The 23860-nt window shown below is 39.7% G+C and overlaps 1 protein-coding gene across 7 annotated transcripts in view; it reads right to left on the bottom strand.

Moving 5' to 3' along the window:
• LOC111143417 (nuclear body protein SP140-like protein) overlaps positions 1 to 23860 on the bottom strand; it is a 93119-nt gene that overhangs the window by 6012 nt on the left and 63247 nt on the right. For 5 of the 7 annotated variants that reach the window (XM_022497202.1, XM_022497150.1, XM_022497167.1 and 2 more), the window contains 7 exons: positions 17642 to 17686; positions 12756 to 12827; positions 10202 to 10249; positions 8823 to 8927; positions 6766 to 6908; positions 5194 to 5235; positions 2767 to 2811 (listed from right to left, as the gene is read on the bottom strand). In XM_022497202.1, coding sequence (XP_022352910.1) covers positions 2767 to 2811; positions 5194 to 5235; positions 6766 to 6908; positions 8823 to 8927; positions 10202 to 10249; positions 12756 to 12827; positions 17642 to 17686 — 500 coding nt within the window. The remainder of the gene's footprint in view (positions 1 to 2766; positions 2812 to 5193; positions 5236 to 6765; positions 6909 to 8822; positions 8928 to 10201; positions 10250 to 12755; positions 12828 to 17641; positions 17687 to 23860) is intronic. The other 2 variants (XM_022497158.1, XM_022497183.1) reach the window with 1 other exon arrangement.

Genomic DNA, 23860 nt, shown 5'->3' with positions numbered 1-23860 from the left:
CTATGAGGTCTATGACCACGAGGATGCAGATGTCCTACTTACAACACTGTCTTATTAGCCAAAGCACAGCAGCCTTTTTTCAGATTCTAAATCATAACAATCAGAATATCATCCATGTACCCAGTGAGCTGATGTGAATTGGGATATATCTCAATTTATAAATTCTTTCCATCTATAAATTCAATATAAGAAGAGAAACAAAAATCACACATAAGAGGAAATTCTAGGGTCTGTATCTTGCCCATGCACTTTGAAAGGGAAAATGTATGGAATATCCTGTCAGGGACATCCCTGTATACAACCCCACATGGGCCTGGCATGGGCCATGTAAATATTTTTCTTTTTTGTCATAACAGATGACACCCATGGATGCTGACCACTGCTGGGTGGAGGTTTCTGGACTATTATCTTATGAAGTGCACTATAAGTAGGCCCTGAGAAAGAATTAATAAACATGCCAATTTTGTGTTGGAAGGTCTATAATCCGAAGCCCACAAACTCAACATATATCTTTTTAATCTTTTTAGCAAGAAATTTGTCCTTTTGCTTGGCAGTGTGGTTCTCAACCTGCTGTACAATAGAATCACTTGGGGAGCTTTAAAAAATTCTGATGCCTGAGGCCACATCCTCAGAGATTCAATTAGTTGCATGTGATTTTGATTGTTTGTGTCACCAGGGTGGGGAGGATATTGGTGGTTTGTTTTAAAAATGAAAACCTAGATGGTTTTCAGGTACAGTCCTTAGTGGAGACCTCTGGCTTCTAAAGCAGTGGTTTCTGGATCAGCAGAAGCAGTATCCACTGAATCATGCTGGAAGTATAAATTCTCAGGCAGCATCCCTCACTCAATGAATCAGAAGCCCAGGAAATTCAGATGGACACTGCAGACTGAACAGCCCTGGCCCACCATGGCTCACAACTTTGGCCATGTATTAAAACCACCAGAGGAGCTTTGGAAAATCTTGACCCTTAGAACACTAGCATCAGAACCTCTGTGGGTGGGACCTCCAGTTGATTGCCATGTGCAGCCAAGGTTGGGAGCCCAAGGTCTGGTGGGATTTCTTCTGGCAAAGTGTGGGAGCTATGAGTAGAGTCATTATCAGTCTACAAAATCTGCCACAGAAAGGCTATGAAAAGGAGTGTGGACTTCTTATTAGGAGACTCTGGGAAACAAACTGAGGGTTTTAGAAGGGAGGAGGGTCGGGGGATGGATGTGTGTGGTGATGGGTATTAAGGAGGGTATGGATTGCATGGAGCACTGAGGTTTATACACAAACAATGAATCATGGAACACAACACCAAAAACTAATGATGTACTCTATGGTGACTAACATAACATAATTAAAAAAAAAAGAAGAAGAAGAAGAGTTGCCTTTTTATCTTCATAGAGGGCTTGGCTGTGAGCTGTGGGAATAACCCTACATGTCCATTCCAGTTATCAGAAAGGCTGTGCAGACCTCAGAGATGAGAGCTATTCCATTATACAAGGGTCCCACCTCCAGCAGAGGAATCGAAGTCATTTGGTTGCATCTAGATCATGCTGGGCAATGCTAGAGGACCAGGGGGCATGGCAACCCTTTTCTAATCCCCTCTCCATAAGCATCCCTTATCAATACAGCTGCACATCATTCTACAGTGAGAGCCCTCCTGGAGTGGTGCAAAAAGGTGATTTGGCCCCAAATTCCCATCTTGTTGCAATGAAAGCAACTGAAGTGTGATTTGGCTTAGAGGGAGGGGCCCTCTGTGATGTTGGCAGACTTTAATGCAGGCAGCCGTAGTAAGCAGGGTCTTTGGATCACAAGGGTCTGTATATAGTCAAGCGCTAGCCAAGCAGTTTGAGTAAAAATGTCTGCGATTTGCTACGTGTTGATAATTTCCATCTTAGCCAGTTCAGGTTCCTGATAGCTTCCTTGAGATGGGCTCCAGGTCTCCATAAAGGACCCTGTGATATTTATCTGCATCACCCACTTGCCCTATGTACATTTTTCTGCAGGCCTGGGGACAGGGTCTGCCCCTGAACTTGCCAGCTTGGCCCAGCCTGTTCCTACTGGTGGATGTTTCAAACCTTCTTAGCTCTGCCTCTATCTAAGAGTGGATGTTGGTGATCTTCCTTTCCTTCCTTATTACCTTCTTTAAAATACTGTTCTTCTGGGGCGCCTGGGTGGCTCAGTGGATTAAAGCCTCTGCCTTCGGCTCAGGTCATGATCCCAGGGTCCTGGGATCGAGCCCCGCATCAGGCTCTCTGCTCGGCAGGGAGCCTGCTTCCTCCTCTCTCTCTCTCTCTCTGCCTGCCTCTCTGCCTACCTGTGATCTCTATCTGTCAAATAAAATAAATAAAATCTTTAAAAAAAAAAATAAATAAATAAATAAAAAAAATAAAAAAAAAATAAAATAAAATACTGTTCTTCTCTCAGATTCGCTCCTTATCTGTCATGGGCAGGCCAGCCTTGGCTATTACCACTTAAAGTCCTGGCTCTAGAGACCCCAGTGGTCTAGCGCTCTGCCTCCCATACCTACTCTCAAGGGGGAAATAAGGAAACAGGGAACTTTTCCTGAACAAATGGAAAGCAAGTTTCATGCAGAGACACCAACTCCAAAATCATCTCCCTGGGGTGGATGATACATTTGTTCTCTGCTTGTCACATACAAGGACACACTCCAACTGAGTATGAGCACGCTTCAGGAAAACGCAGCAATGACACAGGTAATATATGGAGGGACAAGGCCTGGGTTATTCTGAGGTCACAGGTGGGGGAGTCAGTACTTACATAAGGGTCAAAAAAGTCACTCCTGCTAGGCTCTGGTACTGTCTGCTGAAAAGGGAGAAAGACTGAGTGACAATATTGAATATGATTTTTCATTAACCATGCATTTGAGTGAACTTCTTTATGCAAAGGATTCATGCCACAGCCCTCCCTTTGCTTTATATCTCTGTTTATGGGTCTGTATGTCTAACTGGAGAATAAAAAATCATGAAATTTTATGTCACTGACAGTTTGGCCCAATGCAAGCTCCATTCTCTGACTGCTCTTCCCAAAGCAGGCCTTTGTGAAGCCACGCAGGGAGCCTGGTCCTGGATTCCGCAGCTGGAGTTGGAGCTGCAATGAGGGAATCAAGCTAAGGACTGACTATCCATGGCCCCCAGAACCACAGCACCCAGAGTCCTGGACACCGTGCATGTGTCCCAAAGAACCCCACTGTCTTCTGCAGCTCACCCAGGGCCTAGTCCTGAAAATAAAATGGATCTAAGGTCCTCAGTCCTGTTTGTCTTCTTCCTAAAGCTAAGCACCTCTGCATTTTCTCCTGAATCCCAAAAGGATGCATTGACCTTGGATATCTGTGGAATGACTTGACCTCCTTCAGTTTGGAAGAATGGCTGCCTAGCTTCTACCTCCTGCCCGAGGCAGTGAGGCCACAGATAAGCCACTCGGTGTGATCCAGAGTGCAATGACCTGGGAGGCAGCCATGCCACTACTAGACCACTAGAGTGGTGTAGTACCCCCCACCCCACCCCAACAGTTATTGTTCCACGTTAGACAACAAAGTTGAAACAGTCCCTTGGGTCTGTCACTTTGGCCTCCTGTGCCCTGCCACTGACCAAGCATATGCTTAGTGCTTAATGTTTGTGCCACAGGTGTTTGTTGAATGGGTACAGAAGGGCGCAAACAAATGAACACAGCTGTCACTCAGGAGATGAGGTTTCTTAGCAACTGGTAAACGATTAGCGTGGATGGGGTGCCTGGATGGCTCAGTGGGTTAAGCCTCTGCCTTTGGCTCAGGTCATGATCTCAGGGTCCTGGGATCGAGCCCTACATCAGGCTCTCTGCTCAGCAGGGAGCCTGATTTCCCCCTTCTCTCTGCCTCCCTCTCTGCCTACTTGTGATCTCTCTGTCAAAAAAATAAATAAAATTAAAAAAAAAAAGATTAGCGTGGACTTTTCTGTCTTACTTTATTGGAACACCTCAGCTACCACCATCAGGTTTAACAGGAATTTTATGAGCAGGGAAACTGCCAATAGCACCACCTGTCATTTGATGGTGCAAGGGACAGAAGCCTAGGGACTGGGGAAGGAAAAGGCCCTCTGCAGAGATGCTCTGAGAATGGAGGTAGTGATACCTTAAGAGTTGTAAGCCCAGACGGAGATGGCATCTGTGATAAAGGGATGGGAGATGGCCAACTCAATTGACAAACCCGGACTGAGTCACCCTTGACTCCCTAGCACTGGGTAGAGATGTTTGCTCTTTTTTTTTTTTCTTCAAGATTTATTTATTTATTTGTCAGAGAGAGAGCGCAAGCAGGCAGAGTGGCAGGCAGAGGAAGAGGGAGAAGCAGGCTCCCTGCTGAGAAAGAAGCCCGATGGAGGATTCGATCCCAGAATCCTGGGATCATGACCTGAGCTGAAGGCAGCCACTTAACCAACTGAACCACCCAGGCGTCCTGAAATGTTTGCTCTTAATGAAAGAGCAAATAACGTGTCTTTCTTCAGAAAACCCAGTGGGTGCAGGCCCTTGTGACAGGGTTGCTAGCATAAAGTCAGTGGAGCAGGTAGCCCCAGAAACCAACTTTGTGAAGACTGTGACTTTTTGTACAGCAGAGATGGACCAAGGGGACCTCTGTTGGAGGTTAAGAAAATGGAAGCTCTTCCATCTCCTTTTTTTGCACCACCCAGGTTCTTTCTTGCACTTGCTCTTGGAGAGGACACGGAAAACACCAACTATCCTACCTCCTTCCTTGGAATTCATGCACCATGGAAACCACTAGTCCATGAACTCCACATGTGACTTTGAGGGAAAGAGAATTTCACCTCCATAGATGGAACTGAGGTTTACAAAGCCCCTCTGGTGAGCCCTGATGCTTTCATGCAGACACCCAGCACCAAAACTATCTCTCTGGTGTAGTCTCTCCACAAAGCAGAAGAACTTCTGGGTTAGCAGTGTCTCACCCCTAGCACATCAGCCTTCCAATCTCTCTATTCTCTAAGGTGGTATCTCCATAAAGGGAGTGAACGTTCCCTTAAAGAAGGATCCCTTGGAGAAGGACTCACTGTGGAAATGCATGTGTGCATGTGAAACAGAGGAAAGATACAAAAGAAAGGGAGAGAACGTGATCTGGGTTGTTAGCTTCGCCACGCGACACATGGCTATTATCCATCCCAAGGGGGCAAAGACACTGGCAGAAAGTCATGTGATAATTACTTTTCTTCTTTTTCTTCTTGGTGGCTCTGGTAGATATTCTTTCTGAAAGAGAAATGAGATTAATGCTATAATGGGTCTTTGTTTCTACTCTGAGAGCTTGGCATTCCACCTGCCCTCCAGATAGGTCCCACAGTCAACCCAAATTCAAGGTGTCTTCATGGAAAATAATGTCCCTCTCCAAACCTGTAACACACTGTTCTTTCTTACCCAGACTTGACTTTAAGGTAAGCTTTAAAAATTGCATCCTCTCTTGCTTTCCTCATAGCCTCGCCAGGCTTTCCTCACCATGTCTTCTGCACCCACTGCCTCCTTTCCATCCTCCAGGACCCGTCTAGCTTGTGTGTCTATACCTCACATGCTACAACTACTCCACGGCCACATACCTGGGGAGGGACGGACAAGGGGTAGGCCCCATCAGTGACCCTGGGCACACAAAGGTGTCTAGGCCTTTGGGGAGACAAGTAGGATGAGTCTTACAGAATGGGTGCAGATGATGAAGAGTAAACCATGCTTTGACAGAGTGTTTTGGGATCCAGAGATGGGTGAGTACAGTAGGCTGAATAATGGCCCCCAAAGTTGGTCAGATCCTAAACCCCAGACCTCTGAATATGTTAACTTCAGTGGTAAAAAGGACTTTATGGATGTATTAAATTAAGGATCCTGCAATGGGGAGATCATTCTGGTTATCTGTGCAGGGCCAATGTAATGACCAGCATCCTGTTGCCAGGGAGACAGGAGGGTTAGAGTGAGGAGTAGGAGATGTAATGATAGAACACGATGTTGCAGTGATGCCAGGAAGGGCCTCAAGCCAAGGAACACAGACAACTTCCAGAAGCTGAAAAAGGCAAGGAACAAATTCTCCCTGGAAGGCTCCAGAAAGAACCAGCCCTGACAACACTTTGACTTGAGCCCAGTGAAACCAATTTCACACTTCCAGCCTCCCGACCTGTTAAGATAATGGATTTGTATGGTTTTAAGCCACCCAAGTTGTAAAGGGTTGTTAGAGCAGCCTCAGGAAACCAGTGTAGTAAGGGTGTGCTGTTTGAGTTGGGCCTTGAAGGCTGAAAAGGGGTGGCTCAGGCCCAGCGGTGGTAAAGGTCAGGTGAGGTCTTCATGGCTGCCCGCACTCCATCCTCCAACCCACCCTGCATTCTCTGATCAGACTAATACTTCTAAAGCAGTGTTCTACCTGTGTTAGTCAGTCCCAAAACTCCCCGTGATTCCTCCATGATTAAAGGAAGGGTCCAGACTCCTTCCTCCAGCCTCCAAAGTCTAAGAAACCCCCCAATTTAAATTACTTTCCTGTGACCCCATTACACAGTGGTGATTATTTATGGCCCCATCAGGGCCACAATTTACTGTTCCACCTTCAAAAGGATAAGAGCTCATGCATTTAGAGGATTAAGCTATAATATAAAGCAGCCAAGATGCTTCTGAGTACAATGTTAGTAGGTAACACACGCCCTGTGGGCATCGTGACAGTTTTCTGGACACTGAGAAATTCTGATAATGCTTGGAGCTGGTGAACGATGACACTAAACCCTGGACATAAGCCACTTGTCATTGGGATACCTTAATCAGATCTTTCAGGGGAAATCCACCACATCTCACACTCATCTTCCAGTTCTTGGATCGTGAGTGGTTTCCTTCAACTTCAAATTCCCTGAGGGTGAACCACCTTCCATCCACACTCTTTATACACTTCTCTGAGGTTCCTGTGAGACCAAAACAAGGAGTTGCCAGGGAGTAACCCCTGCCCCCGACTGCAGAACCTCCAGGATGTAGTCTCCGCTGTGGACCTGGGCCACTTGTCTTGGGCTCTGAATCTACAGCAGGAGAACTGACCCTTTCAGTTGCCCACAAGCAGCCTGGAAGGCAAGGGTGGAAGAAAGCTCCTGGTCCTGTGCACCCATGTCTTTGACGTTTGTGCAACAAGGACAATAATTAGCACCAACATTTATTTTTAAAAAGTATCTCAGTCTATTCAAAAGAGGAAAATCTGAATGGCTCTGAAGATGAATGAGGAGGATTCTTTTCCTCCCCTTCTCTGAGAGCCAGGCTGAGTTTCAGAGGGGGCAGACGAGGTCCCATGGGTGACCATGTGGCAGCTATCATCACACATCTTCTTCCTCTTGCACAATATTGACCATCCAACTAATGGAAATTAGTTATTTCTCATATTTTGGGGGCACCTGCATGGCTCAGTAGATTGAGCATCTGACTCCTGATTTTGGCTCAGGTCAAGATCTCAGGGTCGTGAGATTGAGTCCCGCGTTGGGCTCCACACTGGGAATGGAGTCTGCTTGGGATTCTCTCTCTCCCTCTCCCTCTCTCCCTCCTCCTCTCTTACTCTCAAAAAAATTATTTCTCATATTTTGGACTCATAGGTACTTTATGGGAAAAGTGATTATGGAAATGTCAAGTGGGAAAAGTTAAATTACACATCTGCAATATGGTCACAGGGCTAACATTGATACTTGTTGGTGCCTAAGAACTATATTTGGGGAGGAGGGGAATCAATTATGGCAGATGAACATTTGTACTGTACTTTAACAGTTATGATTTGTGAAGTAATTTATATCTGTCATCTCATTTTCCCCCTTCATAATAACATGGTGAGGCAAGTTTTATTATTATTCCCATTTTGTATGGGAGGAAGTTCAGGGTAAGAGAGACTAGTAATTTGGCCCAGATAGAACAGACACTTGTGGTATCTGAAACTTGGATCTGGGTCCTCTAATTCTAAATTCTGTGCTCCTCCCCAATGGCACAAGGCTGTACATATGTTAAGGGGAATGGGGCTGTGAAGACTGTCGCCAGATTTTTCAATGTGTACATATTCCACCCTGATATTGAAGTATTTGATCTTGCATTGGGTGCTAGATGGGCATCCTGGGGACAATCTCCATGGGGAAAGGAGAGATGTCCTGTTATATTTATTAACTACAAGTGTGGAAATGCCATCTTTCCTCCAGCCTATCTGGGATGTTGTACAGAAAAGAGCTAATGGGTTAGACTGGAGGCTGCCATCTTTAGAAAGTTCTGCTTGCAAGGTTGGATCTTGGCTGGCATTGGGGAACTTGCAATTGGGGGGGGTGGGTATCACCATTCCCAGACCTTAAAAGAGTGTCTCACTGTCCTAAACTGTTTATATGAACAATATAAATGGTTTATGCCAAAAACCTGCTTTCCTTCTGAGAGTCTGGAATTTTGGCATGTGCTAGGCAGAGGACACCTATGTGACTAACCCCTGATAAAAACCTGGACTCCAAGGCTGGGGGCAGCTTCTCTGGTAGATGGCATTTCACATGTTACTACAATTCATTGCTAGAGAATTAAGTGTGTACTGTGTGACTCTATTGGGAGAGACTCTTGGACACTGGCACCTGGTTTCCTTTGGACTTTGTCCTGTGTGTTTTTTCCTTCCTTGATTTTGCTTTGTACCCTTCCAGTCTAATAAAATATCACCATAAGTTCACTATATGCTGAGTCCTATAAGTCCTCCTAGTGAATCACCAAACCTAGGGATGGTCTTGGGAGACCCCCAACACAGGCATCTACCCCCTGAATAATATATTATTCACATGGGTATTTTCCAGTTAAAAAGCACAGAAGATCATGAAACCCACCTTGTATCATTTTCTCCTTATATAAAGTCCCCTTTGCCTCTCCACAGGTCACAGGAAGTTCCATAAGGTAAAAATTTATACGTGTATCTCTGGGAATTCTTGGACCTGAAAAGAAGCATTATTTTTTTCATTCCATCTTTCTGAACAACTGTGCACTGTTTTGATCACACCCATCTTGAGATCTTTCTTTTATAATTTAAAATGTATGGGAGGGCTTTCCCCCACGAACTCATTACCTTTCTAGGTCTTTCTTTTATGGCAGATTAGGAGCACAAAGATAATGTCATTCTCCGAAACCCTACATTAAAAGCTTTGTGCGGAGGTGTCTGAATCTCCAAATTTGTTGACCACAACTCCCCATTGTGCCATGATTTTCCTCCTGTTGTATTATTGCTTTGAAGTTATGTAGCTGGAGATAAAATTCTCAACTTTTAGTTTTGTCTTGAGGAATCAGCTCAGGGACAGAAAGCAAGATAGCAATGGGGCACCTAGCTGGGGCAGTGTCTCTCTTCTCTACTTGCTCTTTGCTTGCTTCACTTCTCCTTCATGTGAGCTTTCTCTGTGGCTAAAAAGGAAACTCAGAGTAGAGTGTGCTAGAAGTGCAAATTACTCAGGGAGGGGACCTCTACACATACCTTGGGTGAGGGCACTGGGATCTGATTCTGCTGAAGCAGGCATTGCAAGTCTTAAAATGAAGGAGCACCTTCAGAGGCAGGTGCTCCTGCCTTTCTGAGCAGAACTGAGGGGGATTCATCAAAAACACAAACTGGGGTTTCTCTATGGAATGGGAAGTATGGGTGGCCATGGTCCTTCCAGAGTTAGTTCTGTTAGAGCTGGAGTGGGCCTAGAAGGTCACTCAGTCTAATTCACCTGCCACCCACCCATTTACAGAGAAGGAAATTGAGGCCAAAAAACAAAAACAAAAACAAAAACCCACAAATGATAATCCAAAGTCACACAACCAAAAGAAGTTTGGAAATTAGGACACAAGTCTTGTATTACCACCTAGGGTCCTCCTTGATGGGCAACCTGTGGCTCTTTATGTGGGCAAGAAGAGGGTCAGTTAAATATCATGAAAGTCATACCTTTTATATTTTTTTCTTTATATTTTCTTCCTCAAAAGTTATCAGTGTAGTAATAGAAGCCCTCTACAGGTCCAAGAAGGCCTGGGGTCTCTCAGATCAACTGGCTAATCATTGGAATGGGTATTATATCATCTTGTCTTGTTGTTGAAGTTAACCAAGGCCAATGATTATCCTAACATTTGTTACTTATTCAAAAAGGCAATTAAGTAAACTGATTGATTACTCAAAACACAGAGTATAAAATAAGAATTTAGATACTTAATTATTAAAAGTATATTATTTACTTCCTTTTACCTCTTTTTCTGCCTCTTCTCAAAGACCTGGTGATGACTGGTTTTCTCCCTGAGAAAGTAAAAAAATAACACAAATGTCTCTTGTTTATAACATTACATTGCAAGTGGTAGTGTTTTACAAAAATACCATTCAAATGTAACTTTTCAGAAGCCTGTCTAGTACTTGAAGAAATGTAGCAAATGTGTGAATGAATCAGGAATCAGGAACTTTTTCCTGTAAACTAAGAGATAGTAAATACTTAAGGTACCTAATTGCTGTTGTGACTATTCAAATCTGCTGTTGTATTATGAAAGCATCTGTAGATAATATGTAAATGAAAGATGTGGCTGTATTCCAATAAAACTTTACTTACAAACAGCCAATTGGCCGGATTTGTCCTATGGGCCATAGTTTGCTGAACCCTGGCCTAGACTTAGTTACAAAGATGATACTTAACTGAGATTCATCCTATATTTATTTTACTATTATCTCCAAATAAATTTGAAACAGTGTTTTGTAGATTTCTGAAGCAACTTGGTGAGAAAAATAGCGAAATTAGACATCTACTAGGTGCTTCTTTTCTGTCAAGAACTATCCTTAGACCTTGCCTCTATTAACTTACTTCATCCTTAGAACAAATTATCAAACAGGAACTAATACTATCCCCACTTTACAGATGAGAAAATCAATGCTCACAGAAAAGAAATACAGATTAAATGAAGATGCTGAAGATTTCCTTTAGTAAAGAGACAGAGATAAAAGGCAGTAATACAAGGTTTCAAGGGAGATTTCATGGGGGATTCTACAGGTCAGATAGCTTCCCAAAACCCTAAACCTGAAAGAAGATATTTGTGCTGAAAGTGGTGGCAAAAACGAGCAAGGAGGTCAAAACTAACTCAATGAAGGGGAACTTATAGAAACTGATGTCCAAGTTCTAAAAGGCACAGGGTTAGAGATAGCCCAAAGGGTTGACTTTAAATACATCCCAGAAGAATATAGTATCTGATTTATGTTTTGATTGTGTCCAAAGAAAGAGTGAGTCATGTCCATGTGCATGTTTGGGTCTGTCATTATTCCAATGTTCTTGAATGTTGGGGTCAGAGACACACACTTGATGCTTTTTCTATCTAAAGGTCTGTGCCCATGGCTGGCATCCTGGGGTACTAATTTGGATAGTTCAGATCCCAGGAGAAAAATCTCCAGATACTCAACTATAACTCATCTTTCCTTTAAATAGATTATGATCAGATGAGGCTGGAAAGGTTTTTTTTCTTCAACCAATCACAAAAAGCCTTCATTTGTGGGGCCTTTGCTATAACAATTAGCCAAAGGGTTTTTAAAATCTCATCAAGATAAAAATGGACCCATGAGATGTTTATTGATGAGTCCTATTCTGAGAGGAATCACATCCCAAGGTCAAGCATGTTCTACCCTAAAAAGTATTACCTTAGGAAGTTTATCAAGATATTATGAAGGTATACTGAGAGAAGGGTTTCCCAAACCTGCATAAAAGAATCACCAGCATGGCTATTAGTACTAAAGACTTAAGACATGTAAAATAGGGAACATGTAGACTACAAATAAATAGATGAAGCTTTTTAAAAAAATTGTTCTGCACTGATGAGTTCCAAAGAACATGACTGTGCCAAGTAGGGTAGTTAGTATGATTGCCAGCTGTAAAAAGTCATCCATGTAAGTGTGGCTTTCTGTGGAACACCCCTCTCCTGTCACTCATGGTGCTGAAGTGATAGGTATACCCAGGAAAACTAGCCAGTCCTGGTTCACTCTCCCACCTTTCCTCCCTCCTTACTGCCACCCCTCTCTTTTCCTGCAAGGGTCAAGGCCCACTGTCCCATGAGAAGATACCTGTGCCCTCTCTGCTTTCTCCTTGCTTACTCTGTCCTCTCCTTTCTCATGAGGTGGCTAAACTTATACCCCAGCTAGCCCTGGTCATAATCTGAGTCTGTTAAGCAGTAGCCATTATTGGCAAACATACATTCTCTTGCTCTCAGTTTCTCTCTGTTTAAATCCTCTTGGGACTAGTGTGTGAGCTAGATTCTCCTTTCATCAAAACCACAGGATACGAAGCTCTATATGAGGCTGAGATGGGCCGTGGAGGACAGTCAAGATATTTTTATTTATCTTACTTTATAGATGAGTAAACTGAGGCAGAAGAGGTAAATTGACACCCTCCAGTCCACATGATTACCTCGAGGTCATGGGACATGAGGAAGGACAGGTACATCACCTATGAATTACATGGTGTTTCATGTCTATTTCCAGTCCTGAAAGTTATCCATTCAGTGGAGGGAGCACTGCATTGTCACCAAGGGCCGTAGGTTCTGGTTGCAGATTCATGACAGAATTATTTTTTTGTGGTATTATCATCTTTCTCTCCTTGTCACCTTTTGGAAATTGACTAAATCTGATATATTTCTCAACAGTACAGCTACATAAAGCAATAGGGAAGTAGGTTTGTTACTAAAAGCATAGAATAAAGCATGAGAATTTAGATGTTTAGTTACTGAAAATGGAAAATGTATGCTTTTTTTAAGTTAATTTTTTTTCTTTTTACCTTTTCGTTTGCCTCTGTTCCATAGGGCTCTGTTAATCAGAGTTTGGATTCTATGTCTGCCTCTCCTTCTCACTGAGAAGACAAAAAAATAAAAATGATGCTGCTGACATGTTAATAAACAGCCAATGAGCCAATGAGGAACTCAAAGGAGAAATAAAAAGAAAACATATAGAAACAAATGAAAATGAAAACACAACAGTCAGAATCCTTGGGACACAGCAAAAGCAATTTTAAGAGGGAAATTTATAGTGATACAAGAATACCTCAGGAAACAAGAAATATCTCAAATACATGATCTAACCTTACACCTAATGGAACTAGAAAAAGAATAAATAAAGCCCAAGTTTAGTAGAAGGAAAGAAATATAAAGACCAGACCAAAATTAAATGAAATAGAAACCAAAAGAAAAGAAAAGAAAATACCAATGAAGTAAAGAGCTAGTTCCTTGAAAAGATAAACAAAATTAATAAATCTTTAGCCAGACTCATCAAGAAAAAAGGAGAGAGGAAACAAAATCAGGAATGAAAGAGAGGGAAAATAAGAACCAACACCATAGAAGTGCAAAGGATTATAGAGACTGCTATGAAAAATATATGCTATCACATTGGACAACTTACAAGAAATGGATAAATTCCTAGAAACATACAATCATCCAAAATTGAATTAGGAAGAAATAGAAAATCCAAACAGACCAATTATTAGTAATGGAATTAAATTGACAATCAAAAAATTCCCAACAACCAACAAAAATCCAGGACTAGGTGGAATCGCAGGGGAATTCTACCAAACATTTGGAGAAGAGTTAATGCCTGTTCTTCTCAAACTATTTAAAAAAAATAGAAGAGGAAGGAAAGCTTCCAGAGCCATTGTATAAAACCAGCATTACCCTAATACCAAACCATTCAAAGACAAAGACAAAGATGAAGAAGAAGAAGGAGGAGGAGGAGAAGGAAGAGGAGGAGGGGAAGGAGGAGAAGGAGGAGAAGAAAGAAAAGAAGGAGAAGAAGAAGAAAAAAAAAAGAAAAGGAAAGAAAGACAACTACAGGCCAGTATCCCTGATTAACAAAGATGCAAAAATCCTTAACAAAATACTAGCAAACTGCATTCAACAATACATTAAAAGGATCACTCACCATGACCAAGTGGAATTTATTTTAGAAATGCAAGGATGATTCAGCATTTGCCAATCAATCAGTGTGATATACCACATCAACAGAATGAAGGATAAAAATCAATCTCTATGAAAATACCAACAACACTTTTCATAGAACTGGAACAAATAATACTAGAATTTATATGGAACCACAAAAGACCCCAAATAGCCAAAGCAATCTTGCAAAACAACAACAGAGTTGGAGACATCACATGCCCGGGTTTCAAAATCTATTACAAAGCTATAATAATTGCAAACAGTGTGATATTGGCAAAGAAACAGACAACACAGATCAATGGAACAGAATAGAGAGTCCAGAAATAAACTCACACTTATGCTAAATTAACTTATGACAAAGAAGGAAAGAATATACAATGAGTAAAAGTCTCTTCAAGACATGATGCTGGGAAAACTGGACAGCTACGTGCAAAGGAATGGAACTGGACCACTTTCTTACAGTATTTTCAAAAGTAAACTCAAAATGGATTAAAGACCTAAATGTGAGACCTGAAAGCATAAAATTCCTAGAAGAAAAGACAGGCACTAATATCTTTGCCACCAGCCTCAGGAACATTTTTTCGGGACCTGGCTCCTCAGGCAGGGGAAATAAAAGCAAAATAAGCTATTGGGTCTACACCAAAATAGAAACTTTTGCACAATGAAGGAGAAACATCAACAAAATAAAAAGGCAACCTACTGAATGAGAGAAGATATTCACAAATGATATATCCAATAAGGGGCAAACATCCAAAATATATAAAGAACTTATACAACTCAATGTTTAAAAAATTGGTTGAAAATGGGTAGAGGATGTGAACATTTTTTCTAAAGAAAACCTACAAATAGCCAACAGACACATGGAAAGATGTTCAACATCACTAATCATCAGGGAAATTCAAATCCAAACCAAAAGGACAAGAAATAAAAAGTGTTGGTGAGGATGTGGAGAAAAAAGCAACCCTTGCGCACTGTTGGTGGGAATGTAAACAGTGCAGCCACTGTGGAAAATAATATGGAGCTTCCTCAAAAAGTTAAAAATAGAAATACCATACAATCCAATAAATCTACTACTGGGTATTCACCCAAAGAAAACAAAATACTAATTCAAAAAGATTTATGTTCCTATGTTTATTGCAGTATTATTTGCAATAGCCAAAATATGGAAGCAATTGAAGTGTTCATTGATAGATGAATGGATAAAGAAGATGTGGGGTGTGTGTGTGTGTGTGCATGTGTGTGTGTGTGTGCACACATGCGTGCTCACGCATGATGGAATATTACTCAACCATAAAAAGGATAAGTTCTTGCCATTTGTGACAACCTCGATGGACTTAGAAGGTGTTATGCTAAATGAAATAAGTCAGATAGAGAAAGACAAACACTATTTAATTCCACTTATATGTGAAATGTAAGATACTGCACAGATGAATAAACAAACAAACAAAAAGCAGAAAGAGGTCAGTAAATACAGAGAACAAACTGATACCAGAGAAGAGGAGGTGGGAAATGAGCAAAACGGGTGAAGGAGAGTGGGAGATACAGGCTTCCAGTTATGGAATGGATAAGTCACAGGCACAAAAATTACAGCATAGCAAATGCAGTCAAATCTAGAGATGGTGACAGTTTGGGGAACCAGCTATACACCCACTGGGATCATGAGAAGACATGATTCTCATGGGCTTCTCTGGGGAAGGGAGGAGCTCAGTTAGCTTTTCTTGAAAGATATTCTGTAAAGAAAGATGATTTGAATGGACGACATGACCCTGGCAGGTATGTGGACCTCCCCTAAGGGGGAAGTGGTAGGCAATCAGCTGGAACTCCTGTGTTAGAGGAACTTCAGTGGAGAGATTCTTTCTAAAGAGGGGTTCTTTAAAGAGCCCACAAACATGGCTCATGCATTCTCCATATGTTGGAGACATGAAGGACATAGCCCTTAAGAGGGCTATTCCTGCTCCTTATGCCCTTCTCTCCCTCTTCCACAACTTGAACTAGCTAAAAGCACTGATACTGAGGAGGGTTAGACAAGAGTGTGGATAAGAGAAGAGGCTGGTCTCACCCAACTTCCTTACTGCGTATCAGCTCAGGCTTCTTAATATTGAATGAGAATATCACTGCTGTCAAAAAGGGATTAGCACAGCTCCAGGGCTTACCTAAGACTTCATCTTGGGGCAGAAAGAGAACTATTTCAGAGAACAGTTTTGAAAAGGAGTTAGAAGGAACAAAATCAATTTGTGCTTAAACTACCAATTTCAACATTTTAACAAAACAGGTAAGATAGGTTTCACAAAAACTCAGAGGAACAAAATCTTGGACCTGGGTAAGTATAAGCTAAGAAATAACTAAGATGATACAGGCAAATATGAAGATAAAGTGATAGAGATGCTAGAAATATATGTGTGTATTTATTTATACAATATGTTTAAATTTTATTTATGTTATTTACAGAAATATATGTAATACACATATGTAAAATGGGAGGAGCTCAGTTGTGTGTGTGTGTGTGTGTGTGTGTGTGTGTGAGCATGTATATAAATGATAAAATGACAGAAATAATCTGAAGAAATGGAAAGGAAACAAAATACATCCCCATATATATTTTGACTCCACAAGAAAAAGCCCAGCCAACTCTGAGTGTCTCATAAACTTAGTAACAGTATTTCATATGATGTGATGTTAAAGAATGAACAAAAAGAAAGAAAGTCTATAAGAAGAACAAGTAGAATGGGAGAAGGAAGGGGAAAAGAAAGGAGGCAAAGAGGATGAAGGAAAGAAGGAACACAATGGAAATAACAATTGCAGAACCAGGTGCAGAGAATTTAGCATCACTGATCTTTTTCATTGTCTACTGCACAGACACAGTATGCTCTGCCTGAGTTTAGTTTAAATAACTGTGTCCCAGGCTTAGATCTGAGGTGACACCAGGACTCTAGCTTCTGCTTAATTAATTCGAGTTCCCTCTGTTTCTCCTTGTTCTGTTGAGGGCTGTGTTCATTAGTTACAACAAACCTTTCTAACATTTTCTCCTGGTCCCTCATTTCCCATTCAGGGTTAGCTTGTCTCTGGGCATGTAGCTTCGTGCTTTATCCAGGTTCCAGCTCCTATTCTTGCCAAGGGTCTTAGGTGATAAGAGGCCAGGTTTGAGCCAATATGAGTCAGAGTTTTCCTCCAAATATGAAGAAGTCAGTGACTTTGGATAAAAACATGTAAGGCAAGTAGGCAGATTGCTATTTGTCCCCCACAATCACTCTTTCTTCCATAGGAATAGAGTTACAGCTAAACCCATGGCTGCCTCACTACAGTTTATAGTTCCTGGCCTCAATGGCAGCTAGCTCTGGACATAATATCAAGCTTTGGGCAACAGGATGTGAGCAAAAGACCTTGGATCTTTCCATTAAAAGAAATCAATAGGTGATTTCCCTGCCCATTTTTCTCATTCCCACTGGCTGGGAGACAATGGCAACCACACTAGCTCTTCTGGACCCAGAGACGGAAACCATGTGTTGAGGAAGGCAGTCTCTTCCTTCCATTTCTGGATTGTTTGATGAAAGAGAAGTAAATGATATGGTTTAAAGCACTGTATTTCGGGCTCTCATTGTTACAACAACTTAGCCTGTACTTTAAACAATCATTATTTATGAAGTCCATTGGAGATTTCTGGGGTACAGGAAAGATGGGTTTGGCAGGAAAACCAGGGTTGCAGTAAGTACACAGATGTGAATTCTCAGAATTTTACCTTTTTGGAGATTGCTTTTTTTATGTATATGTCTTCTCTTTCTTCCTTCAAACAGAAAAGAAAATAAGCTTAACATGTCAGTAAGCTTCAAATATTTTAAAGTCTTTATTCTACCTTTGTAGTGCTAAATCTCTGGCTACCAACACATCACCACACTGAAACAAAAATAGCAACAAAAACAACCTACACTTATGCTAGTCATTTACAGTAAATTTTTACCTACTTACGTGAGGTTTTCTCATTCACAATAAAGAAAACACAAAAGGTAGCTGAAATCAGATAGGAGCTGACAGAGAAGAGGGGGAGTGTCACAAGGGTCAAGGAAAAGTAGATTTCAGAAATCACAAGTGTATGTCCAGGAATTTAGGGGTTTGCCTTGAAAAGCTGAAGCTATAACCCATGTTTATAACAGCCAGAACTTAAGTATGAAATAGAAAAAAAAAAACCCATTAGAAAAATGATGACAAATTTAGACGGGATAAAAGAGATTATTTAAGGGCGATTTATAAAAGATGAACCAGGAAGTTTAGAAAAATTAAGAAAAATTAGAAAGAAAATAATCAATGGAAGATAGTCAACAAGTCAGCATATTTCTTAAAGAAGAAAATCGAAATAATAGAAGCGCTTTGATATAAATTCAAGAAAAAAAGTTTCTGAAATAGAACAAAAAACTGACTATACTTAAGTACATATATTTCTGCCCTACGGCAGAAAAAATTGACTCCAAACTGTCAACCCTGATATATATTCCAACAAATTTACTGGACTTTAAAGATAAAGAAAAAATGGAATGGGCAACCTAGATAAAAAATGTTAAGTCATTTTCAAGGGAGGGGGATCTTGCTATAGAATTTTCTTTAGTAACAAACACCTAATGTTACAAGAAAATGGAGAAAAATCTACAAGATGCTTCTAGAAATAGCGAGTAAATTATTTTTCACATATAAAAAATAAAACCAAATACTTTTGAACAGGAAAATTCTGGGACTGTTGTTCCTATGAATAATTATTGAGAAAACCACTTGAGGATCCACCTCAGCAAACCAAGATAAGACTGGAAAAATTTTGGCAAAAAGGATTAAAATAAAAGTGGGGATGAGGTCACAGAGCGGGATATTAAACATACATGTGCTGACAATATAGAAATGGTATAATAAAAAAATGTGTGAGGAAGGGGGAAATATGGGTGGTAGAGCAAGATCATTGTCTGTTGGGCTCACGGCATGTTATTTGGACAAATCAAGGAGGGATATCAAGCACATTTAAGAGCTGAAAGATACATATAAAGGTAACATCATGATGGATCTAGAGAGTATAATGCTCAGTGAAATAAATCAAAGACAAGGGCACCTGGGTGGCTCAGTGGGTTAAGCCTCTACCTTCGGCTCAAGTCATGGTCTCAAGGTCCTTGGATCAAGCCCCACATCGGGCTCTCTGCTCAGCAGGGAGACTGCTTCCTCCCTCTCTCTGCCTGCCTCTCTGCCTACTTGTGATCTCTGTCCATCAAATAAATAAATAAAATATTTTTTAAAAAATCGAAGACAAATGCCATATGATTTCACTCATTTGTGGAATTTAAACAAAACAAATGAGCAAAGAAAAAAAGAGACAAATCAAAAACTGACTCTTAAAAACAGAGAACAAACTGATAGTTAACAAAGAGGAGGTGCGTGGGGGAGATGGGTAAATTAGGTGAAGGGGATTACAAGTACATGTATCATGATGAGCACTGAATAATGTATGGAATTGTTGAATCACTATATTGTACACCTGATACTAATGTAACAGTGTATGTTAACTATCCTGGAATTAAAATAAAAAAAAAACCTATTGGACACCAAAAATAAAAAAAATAACATTATGATCTAAACTTGGGTGTGAAAGGAAAGAGTGGACAAGAGATAGGACACATGCTAAATTTATCAATTTGGGGGGTAAGAAATTAATGGGTACTATCTAAAGAGGGAGTATATAAAAGTAATTCTAAGAGTAATCACTAGATCAAAAATAAAAACATTTCTAAATATCAGAAGTACACACTTACTCCTAACCAGTGAAAATATGAGAAATGAGTACAAATCAACCATTCATTTCTTTTAAAAGGGAAAGACCCAGAAGTGGCTCACATTTCTTCAGCTCTGAGGCCATTGTCGAGAACTTCATCACAAGGCTAGCCCCAGGGAAGACTGAGAGGTTTAGTCTAGCTAGGTAGTCATGTACCCAAATATAACCACTGGAACAGAAATGCAAACCATCCTATTAGAAGTACATACATGCACATAAATGCATAGAAGTCAGAATACAGAGTGTTGACATTTTCAATATCCAAGACATACTAGAATATGTAATAAAAATTAGTATGACACAAACAAGACCATGCATTTTGGTCCTATCTATAAAAGTAAATGGACATAACTCACTTATTAAAATAAAGATTTTGAGATTGAATTACAGAGTAAACTCCAACTTTTTTTTAGATCTCCTAATTTATTTGTCAGAGAGAGAGAGACCATAAGCAGGGGGAGGAACAGGCAGAGGAAGAAGCAGGCTCCCCGCTGAGCAAGGAACCCAATGTGAGGCTCCATCCCAGGACCCTGGGATCGTGACCTGAGCCAAAGGCAGATGCCCAAAAGACTGAGCCAGCCAAGTGCCCCTAAACTCCAACTTTTAATCCTATACAGAAGACTTATGGAAAAAGATACTTTACAAATATTGAAAATAAATGTATAGGTAAAAGTATATTCAGCATACATCAACAAAAAGAAACCAGGGAGTCATGGTCTGAATTTCAAAAGAAATGTAATTCAGACCAAAAAGTTTTAAGCCAGTAGTAATTATGGGAGATACAATGGAAAATAGATAGCAACCACTTCTAGTAGCAACTTTATTTTTACCACCTCAGTCTATGAGAGGTCAAGTGCACAAAACGAGGAGGCCCAATTAATACATTTAACAAGGTGGATATGATTAATTCATATTCAACTCCATGTCCAAAAAATAGAGAATGTACATTTCTTCCCACTTGGGGCAAAGAGGAAATATAAATCCAAATGGTAGACTAGCAAATAATGATAAATTATTTCCTATGAGAAACTATGCATTATCTAATTTTAAAAAGCACTAATTTTAAAAAGAATGAAAAAAATACATACATAGTCTTCATTATTCATGGAGTCCATATCTGTGAACTCACCCACTTGCTAAAAGTTATCTTTTTAACCCCCAAATCGATACTCATGGCACTTTCACGGTCACTTATAGACATGGACAGAGCAGTGGATCATTCAAGTCACTGATGGGACATTTATTCAGTGCTTCCATTGGTGATTGTGTTGTTTAAAATAGTAGTAGTGCTGATGTGCTATGTCATGTTCCTAAGCACAACAAGGTTGTGATGTGCTCTATGGAGAAAATCTGTGTGTTAGATAAGCTTTATTCAGGCATGCGTTCTAGTGCTGTTGGCTATGAGTTCAACATTTATGAATTAATGTATACATTAAGATCTCTTTAAATAGAAGCATTCACAAAAATACTCACAAAAAAGGGTATGTATTGATTAGTATGTTGCGGCCAGAGGTTCACAGGAACATAACCCTATACTTCCTCTAGAACCAATGGTTCAAAGTTAGCAAATTCTGTGTTTGGGGTGACTTTATAGAACGTATCTACTTTGAATAGTGAAAATTGGCTGTATATGTACATATATATGGATATGTATAGATGAGTACACAAGCAATGTGTTTTCAGCGGCCATCCACTTTTTTTCATTGTTTTTTTATTTTAAATATTGTACTTTTCTCTTTTTTTTTCTTCAAATATTATGCTTTTTATTCTCAGAATTTATATTTGGTCCTTTTTAAATAATTTCTATTTATTTGTTGATATTTGCTATTTGGTGAGAAATCTTTTCTAACGTCTTATGCGGCTTTGTTAAACACGTTTAAAATAGCTGATTTAGGGGCCCCTGGGTGGCTCAGTGGGTTAAGCCTCTGCCTTTGGCTCAGGTCATGATCCCAGGGTCCTGGGATCGAGCCCCATGTTGGGCTCTCTGCTCAGCAGCGAGCCTGCTTCCTCCTCTCTCCCTGCCTGTCTCTCTGCCTACTTGTGATCTCTGTCTGTCAAATAAATAAATAAAATCTTTAAAAAAAATAGCTGATTTAAAGTCTTTTGTCTAGTAATTCCAGTGTCTGGTCTTCCTCACGTATAGTTTCTATGTTTCCTGAGTACGGAGCCATACTTTGTTGCTTGTTTTGCATGTCAAGTAATTTTTTCTTAAAAACCTAATACCTTAAATAATATGTGATAACTCTGGAGATCAGATTATCAGATTATTTTCCCAAAATTTGTTGTCATTGCTCTTTGTTGTTATTCCTGTTGGTCTTTGTTGTTTATTTAGTACTTTTTTTCTGAACTAATTCTGTAAAGTCTGTGTATTTTGCTGTGTGACCTCTGAAGTTTCAGCTCAGTTTAGTGGTGAATTAATGACTGGAAAGAGATTTCCCTAAAGAGCTGGAAGTGATAAGTCTCCCAGTATTTGCCAAGGGGCTAGAAATGCCTGTGTTGATGCATGCCTTCAATGCACAACTAGACAGTTGACAATTGCATCCTCGCTGTCACTTCCTGCTTGCACAGAGCCTCTTGGTTAGGCAGAGGTGACAGGTGAGGGCTATCTTATGTCTTTCCTGAGCCTGTGCCCAGCCCTGGGTATCCTAGACCTGTGTGTGGCCTTCCAAATGGCCAGGAATATTGGGGAGCTCTAGATATACATATATATGTATCTATATTTATATACTATATATAACATATTACATACTTATATGTATAAAACTATATATTATACTACAATGTTATATATGAAATACTACATATTTATGTATAATAAATAAGCTATATATGTATGTTTATATGTATAAAATACAGTTTTATAACTTTATGTGTTATTTTTACATAATTATGTATTATATAAATATAATATTTTAAAAGTTTATACATTTACATATTACATATTATATAATTTATAGAAATGTAGAAAAGACTCTCGCCCCCTGCTCCCATTCTCTTGCAGCTGACTTGTTTATACCTCATTTTTCTCCTATACATGTCAGGAGGCGGCAAGGGGTGTTAAAGACCTGATAACGGTAAGACACAGAAACTGGTTTTTCTAGGCAGGCAGAGAGAAAACAACTATTTGCATTTTATTATCAAGAAGAGACCAAAAATTGAGAATACTTTGTCTTTTGAACAGAGTGAAAACCGACTTTTTATTTTATACCAGTGTCTTTAAAATTTATTTATTTTAATTTTAGTTTATCCTGACCACACCTAAAATTTGTTTTCAAAGATTTTTCTTTACAAACTTTTTACAACTTTTTTTTGCATTTAGATTTTATCCTAAGCCATTTTTTTTAATACAACCACCTCATTTAGGACAAAATTACCTTTTTTACCTTTAACAAAAATGTATTTCCATTTTTCATTTTTTTATATATCTCCTACTTTTTTACATAGAGAGTTGTGTCCCTTATTTCCATCAGACTTACAGTTAGTAGAATTTTTCACTCTTTAGAAATTTTAATTTTCAGTGAAGACCAAGGAGTAACCAATTGTGAACTGTTACACCAGAATTCTTGAATGGCAAATTTGTGATTCAGTTAAGCACAAAACATGTTTACCAATAGACTTAAATATCCTTAGTTCTTTGTAGTAAGTTAAAAGCATAAACAGGTGGTGGGTATTAGAGAGGGCACGGATTACATGGAGCACTGGGTGCGGTACAAAAACAATGAATATTGTTATGCTGAAAATATATTTTAAAAAATGATTTAAAAAAAAAGAATGCTTTTGATATCATACTGCCTTACCCAAGAATCACTTAATTTATACAGAAGTATGCAACTTTGTTTGACCTGCTATTACTACTGATTAAAGCACAGACTCTGTGACATTAAAAAAAAAAAAAAAAGCATAAACCTATGTCCAGTAATCAATGTTTTAGCACTTTATCCCATTTGGAAAAGACCTAGATGTTCAACAAATTTTATTTCATTTATTATTTAAGCAAAACTTTAAAGTTTCGAGTTACCAAAGATTTTGAAAGTTATCTCAACAATTACCCATGAAAACTTTGAGACAAATAATTAACTATCAGTTTAGTCATCTTTTTGTTAACACATTTCAACAGAGATAATATGATTTATTGACCTTCAGCAAACCTCAGTA

The sequence above is a fragment of the Enhydra lutris genome, unplaced genomic scaffold, assembly GCF_002288905.1.
Source record: "Enhydra lutris kenyoni isolate GAN:26980312 unplaced genomic scaffold, ASM228890v2 scaffoldscaffold1, whole genome shotgun sequence".
NCBI lineage: Eukaryota > Metazoa > Chordata > Mammalia > Carnivora > Mustelidae > Enhydra > Enhydra lutris.
Note: the sequence above shows the minus strand (reverse complement) of the source record. Positions and strands in the feature narration are given on the sequence as shown.